The 20378-nt window shown below is 44.0% G+C and overlaps 1 protein-coding gene across 3 annotated transcripts; it reads right to left on the bottom strand.

Annotated features, from left to right (window-relative positions):
* Positions 1-651: 651 nt before the first annotated feature.
* Positions 652-11655, bottom strand: LOC308218337 (transmembrane protein 126A-like). 3 transcript variants are annotated; one of them, XR_013956362.1, is made up of 6 exons: positions 11543-11655; positions 9369-9493; positions 5826-6019; positions 4932-5046; positions 4070-4367; positions 652-765 (listed from the first exon to the last, which is right to left on the bottom strand). XR_013956362.1 is itself a non-coding variant. In XM_080612304.1 (6 exons), exons 3-6 carry the CDS (start codon positions 9482-9484, stop codon positions 4163-4165), a joined length of 630 nt encoding a protein of 209 aa, XP_080468430.1. In that variant the 5' UTR covers positions 9485-9493; positions 11006-11149; positions 11543-11597; the 3' UTR covers positions 3931-4162. The 3 variants fall into 3 exon arrangements, 2 of the variants coding, with proteins under 2 accessions (XP_080468430.1, XP_080468429.1); XM_080612304.1 differs by lacking the exon at positions 652-765 and adding an exon at positions 11006-11149 and having other exon boundaries at positions 3931-4367; positions 11543-11597; XM_080612303.1 differs by lacking the exon at positions 652-765 and having other exon boundaries at positions 3934-4367.
* Positions 11656-20378: the final 8723 nt, after the last annotated feature.

The raw sequence follows: 20378 nt of genomic DNA, 5'->3' as shown, positions 1-20378 counted from the left end.
TTGAGGGTGCTGGACAGACAGAACTTCAAGCTCTAGAGCGAGCCATATGCTGTACTCTTTGATTTCTTCTCATCTTCAACACTTTGTAGAGCGCAGTTTAAAACAGCCTGTTGGTTTTTGGGCCCCCAGGTAGTGCTAGTGTTGTGTGTGCACTGTTCTAGTGACAGTGGTCTGCAGCTTGATAAAAAGGAACAATTCACAAAAAACCTTGCTTAAAAACATAAAAGCATTGCAGTGTGCTCTGCCTTTTGTCTTCCAGGTGCAGAAAATACCTTGTTGAGGGATGAAATGTGTGTGTGTGTTAACCTGTATGTACCATAGCTTCAGGTGCCACCACTGTTAAGCTACTGTTCTCTTCTGGTGTTCCTCCACACCACGGTTGCTTGAAGACTGTTTAGTATTTAAATAGGAAACCATGTCATGCTCAGTTCTCTGTTAGTTCTCTACAGTTTGATTCCAGAGCTGTGACTTGTAGTAGCAATCTAAATTAACTTAATCTAAATTAACTTCTCTCTTCTTTCCTCTGAAGAGCTTAGCAGCATCTGGGAGGAAAAAACAAATCGTGTTCCTGCAGTCTCTGCCTGCCTGGAGAGACGGTGTCAAAGGAAACACAGGGAACCACATTCCAGCACTTGGCATCACTTGGTACTTCTGGAGTCTTGGGTTTCTCATGCCTCTTGTGTGTCAGTGACAATAGATAATGGTCCGTGGTGAAACACACAAAAATAGAACAGTACTGTTTGGCACGGGTTGTGGGAACATAACCTTGAAAATAGGGGAGTTAACACTGCTGTTAGCCAAAGGGAGTCTCATACCAGTTTCAAGACACATAAGATAATGATCCATGGTGGCTCCTCCCCAAAAATCCCCTGAAAGTCCTGACTCCCAGAGACCCTTTCTGTACTCCTGGCTACTCCTCCCGAGGTAGCCTGGCCCCCTACATTGGAATGAGTGTGCATTTCTGCTGGTATAAAAGCCCGAGCTTCATGCAGCGAGAGGAGGCAGAACCTCACCACCCAGGTCAACGTTGCCTCTGCTGGGACGCCTGCTAAGGCTGAGCCTGGCACCTTGCACTGTGATGATGTCTGTCAGAGCTGGTTTCCCAATCGTCTTCACATGGTCTTTGGGGCTGGTAAGATAAACACTCATGGAAAATATCCATCACTGTTTTTTTCACCCTTTGACGGATCTTTCTTCCTATCTTTTCCTATAATGATAAACTGGTTGGTTTTTTTTATCTATTGTGCCTCGCCTCTCTCTCAACCTGGAATACCCGAACTCTGGAACACTCTCATCAAAATTGTAATCATAGAATGGACTTGGTTGGAAGAGACCTTAAAGCTCATCCAGTTCCAAGCCCCTGCCACAGGCAGGGACACCTTCCACTAGAGCAGCTTGCTCCAAGCCCCTGTGTCCAACCTGGCCTTGAACACTGCCAGGGATGGGGCAGCCACAGCTTCTTTGGGCACCCTGTGCCAGCGCCTCAGCACCCTCACAGGGAAGAGCTTCTGCCTAATATGTAACCTTTTTGTAAATGTAGTGATACTTAAAACTGAAGTTCTCTGGAGTTTGTAGTTAAGAGGTTTTCTGCTAGAATCAGTGTCAGTGTATTTGCTGTTGGGCTGTAAATGTCTGGAGAATACATTTGGTGTGGGATCTGCTCAAATGGGCTTTGTGGTTGAGGAATGTCCTGTGTGAAACTGCACATTGCCAGAAGCCGATTCTACAGTTTTTAACCCAGTTTAAGTGTGATGTGTGTGCATCAGGAGAAATAATTGTGCCTCAGTCATTAGCAGGATGCCAGGAACTGGGCTAGGACAGGGGCAGGGAGAGGAGGGAGTCAGCTGTGGGGCGACAGATTGTAACATTGAGATTCAGTATAAAAAATGGTTCATAGAGAAGATAAAATTGGTGCTCTTTTAGTGTTTCTGGTGTTCTGTTGATTCTGTGACCAGTCTGAGTGTTCTTTTGGCTGTAGTTCAGATGGCAAGTAGCGAAAACTCCATCCCTAGAGGCTGCTCCCCTAAGAACACCATAGAAGCTATTGCTGTCACATGCAGGCCGATTAGGGACTGTTTCTACTGAAAGGGATACAACCATACAACAAAAGGATACAACATAAACCTGTTGTAACTCTGATTTCAAACAGGAGAGGGTGTTTGCAGGGCGTTTGTGACAGTAGGAGGCAAAAGCCAGGTAAAAGCTGGTCCTCTGGCCCTGGAGAGCTGTATGTGGTATGCTGTACCCTGCCTATGAAGTGGGTAGTGGGTGTTTCCATAAGGGCACTCCTTATGCATGCATGCACGCACACAACAGAACTCATGGATGGCACCGGGGTGTCCTACTGGGTTTTGAGACAGTTGCGGTCCTACACTTGATTTTGAGATCCCCCCAGTTTAATGAGAAGCACAGGCTATAACTGCAACTGTTTCCTTCTCTAAACACAACACTAAGGAGTTCATAGCTCACCCCTGACATCACCAATGCCAACACTTAGAATAGGTATCTGCAGTGTGTATATTCATCAGTTACACTGGAAACAGTTACCAGGCTTTGCAACTTCCTAAAAACATTAAGAAATGGAATCTTTTTCCTTGTTTCTTCACCCTAAGAAATTAATATCTAAAAAATGTGGTTTGTCCAAGTCAGACCATTAAATACCAGAATACACATTTTTATTACAGAGAATAACTATCACTTGAATTGATACCAAAATGAAAGTGGCACATGGAACTGAAGATGGTTTTGAACCTCATGCTTTAAAAAGCACCAGGATCTGTTTGCAGTGGCTTAACTACATGTTGTCAAACACAATAACCACCAAGCCATTCATTTTCATTCTTAAAGGTAGTACTGCAGAGTAAAAGCTTGATTTTATGTTTTTACTATCACAGGTAAGTGGTTCTGTTGGCTGATGACTTCAGGAGATACAGTAATTCACGGCCTCGTAAACCACTTGCTCTGTGAGGATCTCTAACATGGGTTAGAGGTAAGGCCAAGATCGATCCTTAGATGCAGATCAGTATTAGAACACTGCACGATACAGTGAGATTGTGAACTAGGGAAAGCTAAACCAGCTCACAGGCATGGTGGAGGCTGTGCGCCTTTGCTGCTTCCCTGTACAAATCGGACTGCTACTCCTGATTATAGATAAACCGCACATGGTTACTCTGAACCACTTACATCTTAAGGTGAGAAGTAGTTTTGCAGGGACAATCTCAACATAATTCCCTGCTTTGGAAAAAGGCTAATTCCAAGGCAAACTGGTTACAAGGACAAAGTATGTTCTGACCAGGCTTTTTTTGGTTGCTTGATAGAGATGCTAAGAGCTCAACATGAGCATCATGCCTTAGTGCTGTGGCAACAGTTCCCTACAATGTGATCTGTGTCACTTTGGTGGGGTGATCATGTGAGGGAAAGTCTGTGATAGCAGAGTGGAATAAAGCTGGGGGAGAAAAATACTCAGATTTTGAGGAATCAGAGAACCATGGAATGGTTTGGGTTGGAAGGGACTTAAAAGCTCATCCAGTCCCAACCCCCTGCCATGGGCAGGGACACCTTCCACTAGAGCAGCTTGCTCCAAGCCCCTGTGTCCAACCTGGCCTTGAACACTGCCAGGGATGGGGCAGCCACAGCTTCTCTGGGCACCCTGTGCCAGCGCCTCAGCACCCTCACAGGGAAGAGCTTCTGCCTAAGAGCTCATCTCAGTCTCCCCTCTGTCAGGTTAAATCCGTTCTCCCTTGTCCTGTCCTTACAGGCCCTTGTAAAAAGTCCCCCTTCAGAAGGACCTGGTCTTAACACCCCTCCTTTTCTTTCTTAATGGCTGTGGTTTGTATTATGAAGAAAAACACCTTTTGCAATAATACTCATTTATACAGCTGCTAAAAGATGCAGCACCAGCTTAAAGCCAAACACCAGGCAGGCAACATAAATACTTTTTTCCCCATTTCCAAAGAAAACCACCCATCCTTATAAAGCTGTTCCTCAGATATACAATCTAAGCTGGACATAATGAAAAACTTAACTTGCATTTAAGTTACCAACCAAGAATGTAAGGGCAGAGTCTTACCTTTGGTTTTCCATTAAAAAAGACAGGAAGCAACAACTTCTTGCTTTGTTTATTATGATTACTTATCTAAGGCAACTGAAAAGCTGCTTAACTTCATCCTTGTAACTCTTCAGGATCCCTGCTACAGTTCATCTGCTGCAGTATTTTGACATATATTCCATGATGTTTAGTAGCAAGATACAACCCAGTCAGAACCTGTACAAGTACACCCAAGCTCATCTTTCTAAAGACAGGCTGAGCAATGCTGAGCCAGAAGCGTAAGAGATTTTCCTTCCCTGGCAAGGGCGATGAAGAATACCTAAACAGCAAAAACAGGGGGAAAAACTCCATTTTCATCTTTTTTCCATCCATAATGTCAAGATTTAACATTAAAAATCCAGAGGCAGATATTAATTCTCTCCTGTGTTAAATTCACTTGGTGGTACTGAGCTCTCTGGACACAGGCTATAAAACACCCTTACTACAAACTGGCATCTCCCCATCCCCTTGCTATGCTCTGACCCAGTCTGGAGTTACTCCTGCAGGAAGGAGCTGGGCTTTGCCCAGGATCTGTGAAGCCTCGTGGCCATCCAAAAAGGCTCAGCAGGATGGCAGCCAGTTTCCCAGGCACATCATTGGTCACTTGTAAGTTTCCAGCTAAACACGAGTGCTTGGCAGTCTATCAGTCTGCAGATCATGTTCCACTTGGTGAGCTCTTAATGAACTTTACCTTGTAATTAGATGACCTTAATGTAAATCCCTTCCTGTGTACTAAAACTCTATAGGAAGATAGGTGTGCACGGACTAAACATCCACAGAATTTAAACTGAACCAAAGATCTGACCAATAAACACATTTCACTAATTGCAAGTTAATGACGTACCTGGCTGCAAGGCTTCCGTTCAAGGGGATAGCCAGGAAAATAGGGTAGAGTCCACCCACAACAGCCCCGACCAATCCTCCTCTGATCACAGCACAGACCTCACAGTTCAGCTCACCTGCACGACAAACAGTGTTTCACTGGCAGCATCCACATGGCTCCACCACACAGGATCACAGAAAGGTTTGGGTTGGAAGAGACCCTAAAGCTCATCCAGTTCCAACCCCCTGCCACGGGCAGGGACCCCTTCCACTAGAGCAGGTTGCTCCAAGCCCCTGTGTCCAACCTGGCCTTGAACACTGCCAGGGATGGGGCAGCCACAGCTTCTCTGGGCACCCTGTGCCAGCGCCTCAGCACCCTCACAGGGAAGAACTTCTTCCTTATATCTAATCTAAATCTGCATCAACCTATAAGCTGCATGCAACACTATGGAAACAGGCGCTAGACAGGAGTGGCCAAGCTGCACAGGTACATAAGATACTTTGAAAGGACTCTTCCTTTTGCAAAAATATCACTTTCATTCCAACCCATGAAGAATTTATCACTCTAAAGATGACCTTCAAATGAAATCATACAGATGGGAAAACCTGAACTGCTTTGTTGTAGTCCCTTTTACACCACCGTTAGCAGAAATGCTAAAGGTAAGTGATGTGTATCAGGATTTAATAAACATATATAAATAAACGTATGTATCTCCTTTCTCACTCAACTTGAAGAGCTCACTGCTGCCCAATGCATTAGATAACCTGTTTTTCAAACCCTGCTTTACAAACGGAGGCATTTCAGGACCACAACAGTTCAAGACCACTGTTCTGCAGAGAGAAGCTCCTGTGTTGTTACACTGCATACAGAAAGCAAAGCCCTTTTGAAAACAAGGAATAATAATGAGGTTTTTACCTGAAAATAAAGGCTGACGCACAAAAGCTTCATAAACTGCTGCTGTTGAAATAAATGGCAGCACGGCCATTGGCACTGCAGATACAATGGCAGCTCTTCGGATATGCAGGATGTTCCTGAAGAAGTTATTTCCTGCCAAGCCACATAAGCTTGCGTTTGCTGCTAGGAAGTATGATCCATGATTGCAAAGATTCCTGTGAAAGAAGGAAAGTTGCTTCAGCAATTAAGAATTGTAAAAAAGTTTGGTTTACTCAGTGCCACAATTCACCTCCGAGTATTCTACAACACGAGGTAAGAGACATAAATCTCCCCCTGGTGCAAACTGCAGAGCAGCTACTTTCAGAAGCACGCAGCAGTGCATCTTTCACTACATGCCTGGGTTTACACACACCTCAAGAATGAAGTGACAGAAAGGCTGAGAAGCCTTTTCTATAGGTTTTTTTATTTCCTATAGCTAATGGAGACTTCATGAAACTTGCTCTCCCAATGAGCATGTTCCCTCAGCATTGAAATATAAGGAGAACCTGTTCTGAAAAGAAATTAGAAAAACAGATATATATTTTTTATAAGCCTTGTTTGCAGCCTGCTTGCCCACAAGTAGAGATTTAGTATGAACAGAAGAGCTTAGAGAACAGATCAGTGGACAACTACAGCCACTGAGATCTTGCAGTGATGATCTTAAGCAGCTCCTGGTGGATCCCTGGTAGTGATCCTGCAGGCTGACAGGCTGCAAGCCTTCTTCACGTGCATGGGACACCTGAATTGAAGGTCCTACCTTGCCAGGAGGTTACACCAGTTAAAGGCTACAGAAGTCCAACATCCTGATTTACAGACCTGGAGTTTCTTTTTTCCTCACTAACAGAGGGAAATATGTTATCTACTATGTTTTTAACATACAGTTTAGAGCAGCCATTCCTGTTGCTACCTCTAATAAAGGTGAAAGCAGAATAGAACAAAGTCTGCTCAGACACAGTCAGCATTTAATGTCTTGACAAACAGTTCCCATTTGAGTACATTCCATCACAGCAGGAGCGAGGGAATGGGAACACGTGCCTGCTTCACAAGCCTGATGAGCAGTTTGCGACTGATTTCATTTGACTTGCAGAAGGAAGCCATGTGTTATCTTTAGACTATACCTGGCACAGTCGGTTATTAGTGGAAATAACTCTTTGCTTTAGGTTTGCACAAGTCTGAAATGCCTGGAATGAGAAGCAATGCCGGGCAAAGCAATGAACTGGAAGGTTGTGCCCATATTATGTTGAGGTGCGTTTTAAAGATGTTCCATAAGTTGGATTTAGCAGTAAACCCCCAAAGAAAACAAAATGCTTACTCAGTCACACAATTCATATGAGGCCAAATGTCATACGAATTAGCTAAATTATCAAATGTGACAATCTCTAAACCCGTTTGTAATTAAAATCCATGATTTTAAAACCCCATTCACTTGAAATTCTTCTACATTTTCACGTGTAGAATAATATCAAGCAATGGCCATAGGGCTCTAATCACAGAAAGACTTTAGAATGTAGGTGCTAATCGTGTCAAACCTAAAAGATTAGTACCACCTGACAGCAGTAACACCAACTAGTCTCATCTTTCATAGGAAAATACTTTCATTCAAACATGAAAATGAGCTACTAACAATTCAGTTCTGATGTGATATGGCACAAGAATGTTACTGGTCAGGTATTGCTCTTGCTGTTATTTAGGAGCTACGGGTTTTTTGTGTGTTTTCTTGTTTGCTTAAAAAAGAACTCTGCTTTTCAAATGACAGGTTTCTCAATACTGGGGTCATTCACAGAATGGCCCCAGGCTATGGTTTCTGCAGCCCAGCCATTGCATCCTGTTGGTATGTTTCCAATCCCAGGTAGGGAAATGCATCCGTGCATAGACATAAACGTGGAGGAGTGAGATTAAAATTTAGCAGCGTGTTTAAGAAGCCAAAATAGGGCAAATTAATGTACCCAGGACCAGCAGAATCTGCTACACTGCACCAAAGGAAAGAAAGGGAGGATGGAAGGGCTGGGGTTTGGGGGTTTTGTTTGTTTGCAATACTAGCTCCATAGTGCTAAAAACCAAGAGCTTTGGCAAGCAGGCACTCTCTCAGCCTAACTGCAGCATGCTCCCTCTTCTCTTCCAGCCATCAGCAACCTTCCCTCTGGATACACAAACTTTTAAGTCCTGCCAGGGCAGATCAAGTAAAGGCACACGTCCCCGGCAGTGATTTCATTCCAAGGCCAAGGCTATAAAGAAGATGGAAGGAACCACAGGGATTGGGTTGGATGGGGCTTGGAGCAACCTGCCCTAGTGGAAGGTGTCCCTGCCTGTGGCAGGGGTTGGAATTGAATGAGCTTCAAGGTTCCTTCTAACATTCTGTTAAAAGATGAGGGGTGATGGACAGAAGTTACTCCTGGGGAGATTCCAACTGGACAGAAGATGAAAGTTTTCTCCAATGAGAATAATCAGCCATTGGAATAATCTCCCCAGGAAGTGGTGGATTCCCAGCATTGGACACTATTAAGATTTGGCTGGACAGGGTGCTGGGACATCCAGTGTAGATCATGCTTTGGCTAGAAAAGTGGGACCAGATGATCCCTGAGGTCCCTTCCAACCTGGCATTCCATGATTCTATGATACCACAGGTTCTATCAAGATGTTACCACACCATCACTATGGTACCTGCCTCCCCCTTGTCTCCCCAGCTCTTCTGGGGAAGAAGTGCTGTAAGGTGAATGTGAAGGGGCAGAACCTACACAAAGCTGCACCACTGACTGTGGCAGGAGGGATGTTTTCTCTCTCACCTGTGTGGGGAGGCCCTGTGTTACTACCAGCACATGGCTTAGCCAGCAATTTAGTCCTATTAAAAAAGAAATAAAGAAGCTTCTGATTACTCTTATTCATACAGAAGTCAGCCAAGATGATACACACGTGCAAACAGCTCCTTACGGAAGCAGCTCAGCTCCAGCAAGGCGAAATGCAGTATCACAAAGCATAGAGAGGTGGTTTGTGAGGCCCTGAGGGCAGCCAGTGAGTTTTGTGCTGCACAGAGCCCTGCTGGTGAGCCCACACGACTCCAGCTGACCCATCCATCACAACCACCTGGACACCTCGGTCTCACCTTCCTGGAACAGGGAGCAGCACAGAATGAAATGTGCACACTGGCAGGTTGATGCTCCCTCAGCTCTGGCCCCAGGCCAGCCCCGCAGGAGCCAAGATGACTCCTGCAGAATCACAACAGGACCTGCCTTATGTATTAGCTCGAGCACAGCACTGTGTGAATGCTCAGAGCCAGCTCAGGATCAGCTATCCCAGATCCTTAAGCATTGAGGAGCACGTGCCAGAAACCAGCTGAGCAGCACCAGAGGTAACAGTGAAGTGACTCTATTTAGAAACCACAAACCAAGTTTGCTGCTCTGGGCAGTAACGAGCATCTTCACCATCAAATATTTTTGTAACTGCAAGGCAGATTTGCAATTCAAGAGTAAGGGAAAAGAAAAGCCTCCAAAAGACTTGAAATGTTTGATTTATTTTACCAGCACTTACTGATCTGCTTTAGGAAGCTCATTGAATATCTTTTGTATGAGTTCCATCCGCTGAAATCTGTCCAAATATAGTCTATGCTGTAGAGTATCTAGTTCAACAGACTCTCTTCCTGTCATCTTGAAGTCCTGGATGATAAAGAACGAACCAATGGAATCAAAGTTACACAGCCCCAGTATGCATCCAATAAACATTTAGACTCTGTTGCTACTATGCAACCACAAAAACACATTTTTCATGGCAGTTTTCGGATATCCACAGAAATCTGTGATGTTTATAACTACAGGAACCCCAACATAATGCTTGCTTCAATGATGCAACTATGCTTTGACAATTGCTCCAAGCCAACTTAAGTGCCTGCTTTGATGCTTGCTATCTCACCCTCCAGATACCTGGGCACCTCTAGCCCCGGGGCCAGACAGCAGCTTGGATGGGGAAACACAGAGATGAAAATTGCTCAGAGGAACCCCAGGCAGTGTACTTATTGCCAGCTGGATCACCTTTTGACACTACAATCCCCAATGCCTGCAGCACAAGGGAGGACACTGACTGGACAATGGCTTTGGCAATACTCCAGGTTTAAATTGACTTAACTGTCAAATAGAACCATATTAAAAAGGAACAGAAATATATACTTCTTGTAAAGATCTAAAGAAACCATGAAGCTATCTTCTGATTTTATGTTCCACAAATACAACTTTTTTTTTCCCCTCTCATTTAGCCAGAGACGTATATCAAGTCAGAAACCATACAGTTGTATTGAGCTTGTGTTGTGAGGTTTTGGTTGTAAGGGGTCTACGGGGTGGCTTCTGTTAGAAGCTGCCAGAAGCTTTCCCAATGTCCAACAGAGCCAATGCATCTGGATCCAAGATGGACCCACCTGTGGCCAAGGCTGAGCTCATCAGTGGTGGTGGTAGCACATCTGGGAGAACACGGTTAAGATGGGAAAAACCCTGCTGCACAACAGCAGCCATTAAATAGAAGTGAGAATGTGAGAGCAACAGTCCTGCAAACACCAAGGTCAGTGCAGAATGCAGCAGGAGGTGCTGCAGCCCTTGGTTCAGCCCATGGAGGTCCATGGTGGAGCAGATCTCCACCTGCAGCCATGAGAAGGCCTCAGGCTGGAGAAGTTCATGGAGGACTATGTCCTGTGGGAGGGACCCCACACTGGAGCATGGGAAGAGCATGAGGAGTCCTCCTCTGAGGAGGAAGGAGCAGCAGAAGCAACATGTGATGAACTGATCACAACCCCCATTCCCCTGTGCTACTCAGGGGGAGGAGGTAGAGAATTAGGTAGGGAGTAAAGTTGAACCTGGGAAGAAGGGAGGAAGGCGGGGACGGTGCTTTAAGATTTGGTTTTACTTCTTATTACCCCACTCTGATATAATTGGTAATAATTAACTTCCCCGAGTTGAGTCCGTTTTGTCTGCAATGGTAACTGCTGAGTGATCTCCCTGTCCTTATCTCAATCCATGAGCTTTCAACCTTATTTTCTCCCCTTACGCTGTCGATGGAGGGAGAGCAGCCTGGCGGGCACCTGGCAGCCAGCTGAAGTGAACCCACCACAACAGCTCCTCATTAAACCTGGTATTTAGCGATTCAGATGCTTTCTCTCCCAGATAAAAGCTTCCCAGACTTACTTCACTAGACCTGTAGCCTCCTTTATGATTTGAAGGCAGTGTCCTGAGGCCGATCTATAGGATGCTGCTCGTTTCGATTTGCGCTTGGTGGGCTGCTGGAGCAGAGGAACTACCCCATCTTGAGGCCTCTCCTTTCCGCCCTGTCTAGTGGAGGGTCCGCAAACGTGTCCTTCAGGTAAACCACCGACATTGCCAGGGCGCTGTAACTACCCGCAGTGTACCTATGACCCTCCCTGTCCCCTTCACACCCCTGTAAGGCAGCTGGAGGTCCCCAAACCCCGGTTACACCGCGAGGCCGAGGCTCACCCCCAGGCTTTAAACCTCACCGAAACCCGTTAGCAGCCGTTACCGACCGTTACAAACGGCCGTTAACCCCCTCAGCACCACACCCTCCCCGCGTTCGTCCTCACGGCCTTGCCGCCGGGCCCAGGCTCCGACCCGCACGACCTTGAGCTGTCCCCATCACACACAGCCCCAGTGACGGCTCTTCCCGTCCCCTCTCCTCTCCTCCCCTTCCCTTCTCATTCCCGCTCTTACCGAGCCGGTCCCGCCGGGAAGGCCCCACCACCTACAACATGTCTCCGCCCGCCTCACGCTCTCCTCTTGGGCGCCGCCATCTTACCCGCTCACATGACCCACCGCTTCAGAAGACACCTTTGATTGGGTGTTCCCCGCCGGCCCAGCATGGCGGGTTCCAATTGGCCGCAAGCCGGCGGGCGGGGGTCAGGCCCAGCCCGGTGCTCGTTGCTAGGGGCGGCGGATGGCGGCGGCTCCTCCATGGGGTCGCGGCTGAGCAGGGACCCTGCAGCGGCGGCCGGGACGCGGGGACTCCCCGTACCGGAGCGAGGAGCCTTCGATGGGGGGAGGCCGAGTCCTCGGGGTAACCCGCTGACCCCCTCCCCTCACCCGGGCCCCGGCACCGCGCTGCCTGCGGCCCCTTCCCCTCAGCCCCGCGCCCCGGTCCCGCTTGCCCTGCTCCCCTCTTACCTCTCCACCAGCTCCTTTGTGCTCCCCGTTCCCATTTAAACCCCACTCTCCCCGCTTGCGTCTCGCTTCTCTCCACCTCCATCCCCTCCCTCGTCCCCTCAGTTCCTGCCTGTCCAGTTGTCCTTTTCTCTCAACCTGGCCCGGCTCATCGGGTTCATCTGCATCCCAGCGACCAAACCAGCCTTGTCACGCTTCAGACAGTCCCCTTTTGGACCGGGAGAAAGCGAAGGGGGGGAGGGAGAGTCCTCGCTTGGAGGGAACAGATCCCAATTGTGAATGGTAAAGAGCAAAACAGAGCCGCCCCCTTCACAAATACAGTCCCCATCTCCTAAAGAAGACGATGCAAAGCAGAGCCCTGTCGTGTGCATCGCAGCTCCTCAGGCGAGGACGGGAAGCGTTTGGAGCTTGTCCACCTTTCTCATGCTTAACGAGCTAGATGAGGAAAATCTATCCCGTTTGTGTTTCTCTTTTTGTTTCTTTCCAGAAAAAGGGGGAGAGAGAGCAAGAGGCTCCTATTGAAGCCAACCAGCTGCGCTTCTGAGTGGGAAACTGGACTGCGCTCATGGCTTGCTTTTCATTTCCTTTAACACATCATTATCTCTGAAAATGAACCTTTTTGTGAAGCTTTCCTCCTAACTCTTCTTCTTCCTCTCTTCACGAGGTGGCTGCTGTGCAAGGGAAGAAATGGCATGAAGTTACTGACTCCGGTATAAAAGCAATCTGCTTTGCCAAAGTGCCCAGTGAGCAGCACTGTCACTTTAATAATTCCAGGTCAAGGGATTGCTTTCCTCGTTTTTTTCAATCCTCTTTTTTAATACATGGGAGGATCAGAGGGACATTAAAGACCATAAGGCTGGGTGGCTTGCAGATAATAAAAATGAAAGTGACTGCCCGCTGACTTCTGTTGGGTAAGAGGGTGATGTCCGAAGGCTGTTTGGTGAGGAAAAAGGGACCTTTTCAGTCTGCTCTGTAGTCACCTAATGCATAGCTAGCAAAATTCATTTGAGAAGTGAAAGAAGTTAAAAGAGTCCCTTCGGATTGGTTTTGTCTTCCTCCTTATTTGGATTCTTTGGGCATTTTTGTCCTGCAGATAATGGTTTTGAGCATGTACAGGTGGAGGATTAAGACAGCTGCCTAGAGATGGACTGTGCCTTAATTATATTACAGAAAACCTTCTAATTTTCAAACTTTGCTGCCAGAAGAGGAGTTCTAATAAGGTTTTGTATTGCCAAGGAACAGTTTCTCTTGTATTTTTATAGATTCAAATATATTTTAAAGAAATTGAAAACACCACTTAAAAAAAATCAGAAAGCTTCTTTTCCCCCCTTTTTTTCCCCCTCGTTTGTGGGAAGCATTGGAAGTCCAGTTCCAGAAAACAGCAAGTCTGGATAGAAACGAAGATTGAAGCTGCATTCCCTAACTGAACTGCACAAGTGGTTTGCAATAGATAGGCAGCTCCTGACCTCGCAAAGGGTTCCAGTAGTGCATCGGTAATACCTGTAATAAAGTACTTGCAACCAGATTCAGAAGTAGGAAGAAGAATGCCAGTCAAGAAGAAAGGTGGGCTATGAAGCTTCATATCTCATATTGCCTCTTCATTGTGCTATTTGTGCATTTCTATTAATTAATTAAAAGTGTTTTAATAGGGGATTGAAATGGTTTTTCTTTTGCGCTGAAAATGGGAGAAAACTCTGTGCACTTACAATACTAATTTTACATTGTGTTTTATGCTGTGTTTTAAGACTTGTGGTGTCAAGTTTGGCCTCAAATAGTGATTTTGTAAGGATCAGCCGTCAGAGATGTTGAACAGACACCAGGAGGAAGGCTGGGCAGTTGGTTTTGTGAGAAGCCTCTCTTACAAACGCTGATGAATTTCAATATCATAGGCTCAGTCTGTTGTCTATTCTTTACATGTTTGGTGAGTAAACATCAGCCATGAGAAGCAGCATAAATAAATAGCAAAGTTTCAGGGCTCATTTTAAATAAAAGTTGTGAGAGTTGAGTTTTGAAGGTGATTTGAATGTGGGGTTTTAAATGTGAGTTGAACTAACTTTGTTTTCCATGCTTTAATATGATATCAAGGCACTACCTTTGTGACTGTAGTATGGCAGCATTTAGGAATAAAGACCAGCCCTACAGTTTGCCCCTTATCTCCTAAAGTTTATGGTTAGCAAGTATTGGAGCAGCTTTGGAAAATGTGGTTTCCAGTGTTCAGACAAGAACTGGGGAATATATGAGGGCAAATTCTTCCTCTGAAAGCACTTGTAGACCTGAGGTTATTTCTGGTTCCTTGTAATTATGGCTTTGATTTAACATTTCAGAATGTGCTCTTAAAATAAATGGCATGTGAACCTTTTCTGTTTGACTTATCCATCCAGATGTCCCTGGATCTGATGATACCAAAACGCGGGGGAAGGAGCTAAAAGTGAATGTTACACAACAGGAATGGGAATATAGTTGCTGTGACTGTGGATTCTTTTCCTTGTAGGAATAACCATTATTAAATATGAGTTAACATTTGTTATATAAATAATGATAAAAAACCATGCAGATTGCTAGAATTATTTTTATACAGATAACAAAAAAAAAAAAGAGACTTAGTGATTGTATTTTAACAGATGACAGCATAGAAACAAATATTCAAAACTGAAATGTTTCAATGACTCTGTCATTCCTGTAATTGCAATTATATGTAGTAAAGATGGGAAAGTGTATGAAGCGGCACCATCCCTTAGTAATTCATCCTGCTGTGCTGTAAATGTGTCACCCTGATGTGCTGGTTAGGCTTGTGCACTCTGCCTGTTCACAGAAGGAAGATTAAGACTGTCTTTCCAGCTTTCAAATCTTGTGAGTTGGGTGATTTAAGGATGTTTCTGTGCTGGATGTTCAGCTGTAATGCAGCTTCTACTTGCGGCTGGATTTTTAGGGTGAAATCTGGGCTGCTTTGTGCAGGCAGTTAAATGGGAATCACAAGTGGTCCCTTGTGGCCTTAAAAATGCTGTTTGTTTTGAGACAGTCTGGGTCAGTCTTAATGTACACCAAGGCTTTAATTTCTTTGGCTGTTTTGTGAGGATATGCATTTGGACAGTTTTAAAACATAAACTCAAGAGACCCAAATATCCTCATTGAAATACTTTAAACTGCCAAATCAGCCGGTGTACTGAGGTTGCCAGTGTGAAAGCATTTGAGTATTGAAAGGATATTGCTAAAATGTATTTAAACATGCAAATTGCAGGATTAAAATGTTAGTGAATCAGCAACTTTATTGTTATAATGAATGACTGAATTTGTCTAGTTCATGCAATAAATAGACTTTAACTTTCTAAATGTAATTAAAAGCATTCTGGCAACTTGAAATTTGCTACCATTTAAAAAACCTGCTATTGTTACATGTAATCCCTGTTACTCCTTTGAATGTTAGGGAGATTAAGGAGATTTTTCTGCTTCCCTCCCCCCCCCCCCCCTTTTTCTTCCCCATTCATTTGCATTATGCTTTTAACAGCACTTTGTGTCTTAACTAGTTTCACATTGCTGTTGATTTCTTTTCCCTTTCTGGTCTTACGTATTTGGGAGTTCATCCTATTGTCTTTCCCACCCATGCCATCTGTAGAAATCCCAGTGAGATGCTCTCTTCTAGGCTGGGCAGAAGTATGTATTTCAATAGCAGCATCAAGGACAGGATTATCCCTCTCCCTTTCAGCATGTCTTTATGTGTTGCTATTTTGGATTTGATCAAAATATTCTCCTAAAATCAGGAATGAGACAGAGAAACCTGTAAAATAAACCCAAGTTTTGAAATATCCTGATACTTGTCACTGGAAGTTTTTACTTTTTTCTTTGGCAGTGACCAGTTCTTGGTCTTTCTAAAGAGCAGTGTATGGACTTTGCGAATGTGCCTTTGAAAAGTTCTCACATCCAGTACTGGTCTTCACATTTCACATAGCTTTGGACCTGATTTACACTTTACTGCTCGATACGATACCATCTTGCTTTTAAATGCCAAGGTCTGTTTGGTAAGGGAAACATACTTTACTTAATAAAACTCATATAACTTAGAGGAAATATTGTTTTCTTACAGCTATGGAAAAAAAAAGGCTTGCTCCTGGTTCTGCTCATGGTTGTGTCAGTGTGTGATTGCCTTTGCCTGATGTACTACAGTTGAAAGGATTTTGTTTTCTCACTTTATTCTGGTGGGAAATAATCCTCCACATTCCCAGCAAACCCCCCCCAGGAGGCAAGGCTGGAAAGGGAGACTGGAGTAGCCTTCAGGCACTGAATGTGCTCCCTTTAGCTAAAGGGTGAGACAAGTGTATGGATTATTGCACAGCTGCTGTGTTGTTAAACAAATGCCTTTTCTCTTTGGCTTTTGGTTGCTCATCTTTCACTTAAGTACGCTTAAAATTCTAAATCAAATCAGCCATTTGATTTTAGTTACAAAATTACTTGTTGGACAGTGCCGTTGAGAGATGATATGGGATGAACAAGTAAATAAATTCATTATTGAGAAGTACAAGAATTGAGAAGTAAATAAATCCATTCTTTTCACTTAATTCTTACTTTCACAAACAAACCAGGATATGTACAGCTCTTCGTTACAAACTTACGGAACTTCTGGGGGAAAGCTTTGCTTCGAAGTCAAATTGTACTGCCATAAAGAAGTGAACTCAGGTTACTAAGTAAAGTCAGGTTTTGTGTGGTTTTAGATGTTTTCTCTCCCTCTCTCCCTGAGTTACGTAGCTGAGTTGATTTCTGTTAACTCCTAAGGACTATATTTAGATCTGTAATTGCATATCTTTTGGATTCATCTGCAGAATAGTTAAAAACATAAAATGTTACTGTAATTCATTCATGTCTTTCACAGTGATGGAAAGAACTAATCAAATGCATCCTCCTCTGTGATTGAGACCAGATTCCAGTTTTGGAGCCGTGCGCGTGATTCACACGGAGATGGCAGGAACCCCAGCATAAAGATGCCTGGTTGCACATGTGCTTCTAGACTAACCCTGTCATTGTCCCTATGCATCTGGCTGTGTCTAGGCAGTCAGAGCTACTTGAATGCTGGGATTTATACTGCCCTCATCCTGTTTTCCATCTCTGAGGGTGAGAGGAATTGCATCTTTACCCAGATGAAACATGGGCTGCTAATAACCATCTTAACTCACCCACCTTGTAGCCAGTTTATATAGAGGCATGCTGGTTCTGTTTTCCATGGAATAACATTTTTTGTCATACCTCTTATCAGAGAAATCACAGAGTGGTTTGGGTTGGAAGGGACCTTAAAGCTCATCCAGTTCCAGCCCCCTGCCATGGGCAGGGTCACCTTCCACCAGGTTGCTCTAAGCCCCTGTGTCCAACCTGGCCTTGAGCACTGCCAGGGATGGGGTAGTCACAGCTTCTCTGGGTAAACTGTGCCAGCGCCTCAGCACCCTCATAGTAAAGAACTTCTTCCTAGTATCTGAAATCTAATCTAAATCCCCCCTTTGTCAGTTTAAAGCTATTCCCCCTTGTCCTGTCCCTGCATGCCCTTGTAGAAAGTCCCTCTCCAGATTGCTTTATAAAGAAATGCTTTCAAGAACATGTTTTATTAAGCACATCAATGTCAAGAATTCAAAAGCCTCAATCTGATCCCCTGTGCACTGCTTCAGTGCCAGTTAGAAGAATCTGACTGACAGGCTTTGTGAAATGCTAGATTTTGTAGTGGTAATGCTAACTTTATGTGGCTGGTGTGTTGAAAGGAACAGGTCTAAAACCAACTCAGCAGGAGGTTCTAAAGCAAAGTTCACCAGATCAAGCTAACTCCCATTAATGCACTGGACTACTGGTGCCCTAAATCTCTTTAAAACTGACAACTTCTTTTTAGATAACAAAATTTAAATAGGGGTCGTAACTTTTTGTGCTCAGAAATCTTAGTGAGTGTAGTTGTAGGCTCCTTACAGCAAGAGATCCAGCACGTGCTGGAGGTTTTTGTTTCCCTTTCACTTCTACCAAGTCATTGGTACTACAGGCTTTTTATGTTTTCAATAGCTGAATAGGTATTCTCAAGTAAGTACATGGCTAAAAGGCTGCATTTTTCACTCCAAGTTCTGTTCAGCTACCTCTCATATTTTTCCGGTGCACTGAATGGGAGCAGTGCAATGCTGTAGATTGCCTTTACAGACTGTGGAAAGAGCAATTTTAGTTTTCCAGGAGTTAAACAAGTGGCAGAAAATTGCTATCTAAACTTTGCCAGCTTTTACCATAAAGCCTTAATTTAAAGATGTAACTGCCTTTATGGCAGTCATCTTTTCCCAGCCAGGCATTGTTTCCTCTGTGAGAAACAGTGAGGTATTTTGCACACAAAAAGGCTATAGCAGGCATTATACAGAACAATTCTTTGTTATATAAATGCAGGCTGCAAAGTGAAGTGGGAATGGTGAAATTCATATTCTTTTTCCAGCTCTACCATTGTTCTGGTATTTGTCAACAGTAATGAAGATCCATCTCATTTGAGTTGCCTCACCTATGCAGGGTGCCCAGCTTGTTGTCCTGGAGGGCTGCTTTGGCCAGCAGAGAGAAATCCACCTTCAAAGGGCATTTTAACCCACCTAAGATCTGAATTGCCTTCTTGACAGTTGTCATCTTCTCTTTCCCCATAGATCATAGGGTAACCACACTAACTCACTTGCCTCAGATGATGTCTCAGTCTCTGCTATAAATTTTAGTGGAAAAAGCATCTCCTTATCTGAGATATTTATGAGCGCTGACGTTGTGTGTTCTATGGGTGCTATAAATTAACACTATTCATTATTTTTATGGGGGAAAATAGTGTAATACTGAAGACAACCATAGTGTCGATACAGACACAGGAGGCAGCTGTGCATCCTCTCCTCCCTTCCTGTTAAGTGTGGTTTGCGCTCAGTAGAAGTAATGGTATTTTGTATTATAAGCATTTATTTTTCCTCATTCTCTCTTCTTTCCTTCTGAATTTGTTCCAGATGGCCAAGTTAGATGTAAGGGGGTGACCACGGAGAAAAAGCTGAATTTGTAACTAGTGGCCAAATGTTGTAAAAGATGATCCTGCAGACCCAGCATCAGCAAAAATGAACAAAATCTGCCTTACTCAGATCTGCTTGTTTTTTTCAGGTCATGCCAGGTTCTTACTGCTTCTAAGAATTTAAGATCTGGTTTACTATGGTGTCTTCTTGTATTTACTATAGATTAAAACAGTGCCAAAAATATCTTTAGAAAACTAAAGATTGTACTTTTTCTTGACATATTCATCCCAGAAATAGCCAGCGAAGCTGCCCTGACCTGCTGGGTGATTACCGTAGTAAACCGGCATCCAAAATAAGTGGGAAAATGTTTGCTTTTGAATGGCTGTGAGGGCATTAAGCTGTCTTCAGCAGGACAAGTTAGTGCAAACGTCCTTAAGTTTGGCTTCACTTTGGGATTCAGATGTCAATGTTTCCTTCAAAACACATTTATCAGGGAACTGAATCATTTCCTGGAAAGAGGAAATCTGGATAATTTATAGTTTTACAAACAGAAACCAGTATTTAGGTTTTAAAAGGCTCTTCTCTCCCCTGGCTGTATGGCATATATTGCATTATGCTGTAGTGGAGTAATTCAGGTCACCTTCCACTTCACACCTAGGTGTTCTCTATAGTAGTACTCCCTTGCAGTTGGATGCCTGCTGAGCTGTGCTTTTAACACGAAGTATAACACAGGTTCTTAAATTAAAAGTTCCAGTGTGAATGTAAGAAAATGTAAGACCATGATGCCTATTTTGGTAATAAATAAAGGCAAGTTAATCTCATTCCATTTTTTTTCATCACTAGAAAGATATTAGTGTTACTGAATTTACTTACTTCTACTTTGTGTTCTTTTGTACGATATAATACTTTGTATGAGTTTAGAAGTTACTTATTCCTGAGCAGACATCTTTTTGTTAGCTTTCTGTCTCATTCCATCTTTCACATTTATGTTAATTTTTATGTTGAATATTCTCTTAAAAGAAAAATAAATCACAGCAGCTGTATTAATAACTCCTGGTTTTTACTCTTGCAACTTTACATCAAGTTCCACTAGTTTTGTGTGTCACATCCCATTAGATTGTAAGCTCTTCAAAGCAGGGCTCTTTAGTAATTTTACACTGTTAAGATGTCAATTTACATTTACTCCACTGCATAAAGAAGAGGTTTTCATTTGGTGCTAAATCATTTTGGGGGTTAGTGGCTTCAGTTTTCATTCTGTCTTCGTATTAGCATTGTTGATTTAATATAAAGATTTGTACACCTAGATTGTAACACTGATGCTTGAAAGGCAGAAACAAGTAGTTCAGGAGAAACTACTTATATTTGCAGGGTTTCTGCGGGTTTAGAAGGAATCTCAGGGCCTCAATCTGCTC

The sequence above is a fragment of the Psittacula echo genome, assembly GCF_963264785.1.
Source record: "Psittacula echo genome assembly, chromosome: 3".
NCBI lineage: Eukaryota > Metazoa > Chordata > Aves > Psittaciformes > Psittacidae > Psittacula > Psittacula echo.
The sequence above is the reverse complement of the archived record's forward strand: the minus strand, read 5'-3'. Positions and strand labels throughout refer to the sequence as shown.

Excerpts from the sequence above, each read along its gene's own strand:
- LOC308218337 (XM_080612303.1), bottom strand. The coding sequence starts at position 9,484 with ATGACAGGAAGAGAGTCTGTTGAACTAGATACTCTACAGCATAGACTA. Across the intron at positions 5,047-5,825 it reads GCGTCAGCCTTTATTTTCAG|GTGAGCTGAACTGTGAGGTC; the intron begins GTAAAAACCTCA and ends TTTGTCGTGCAG. Across the intron at positions 4,368-4,931 it reads AACGGAAGCCTTGCAGCCAG|GTATTCTTCATCGCCCTTGC; the intron begins GTACGTCATTAA and ends TTTGCTGTTTAG.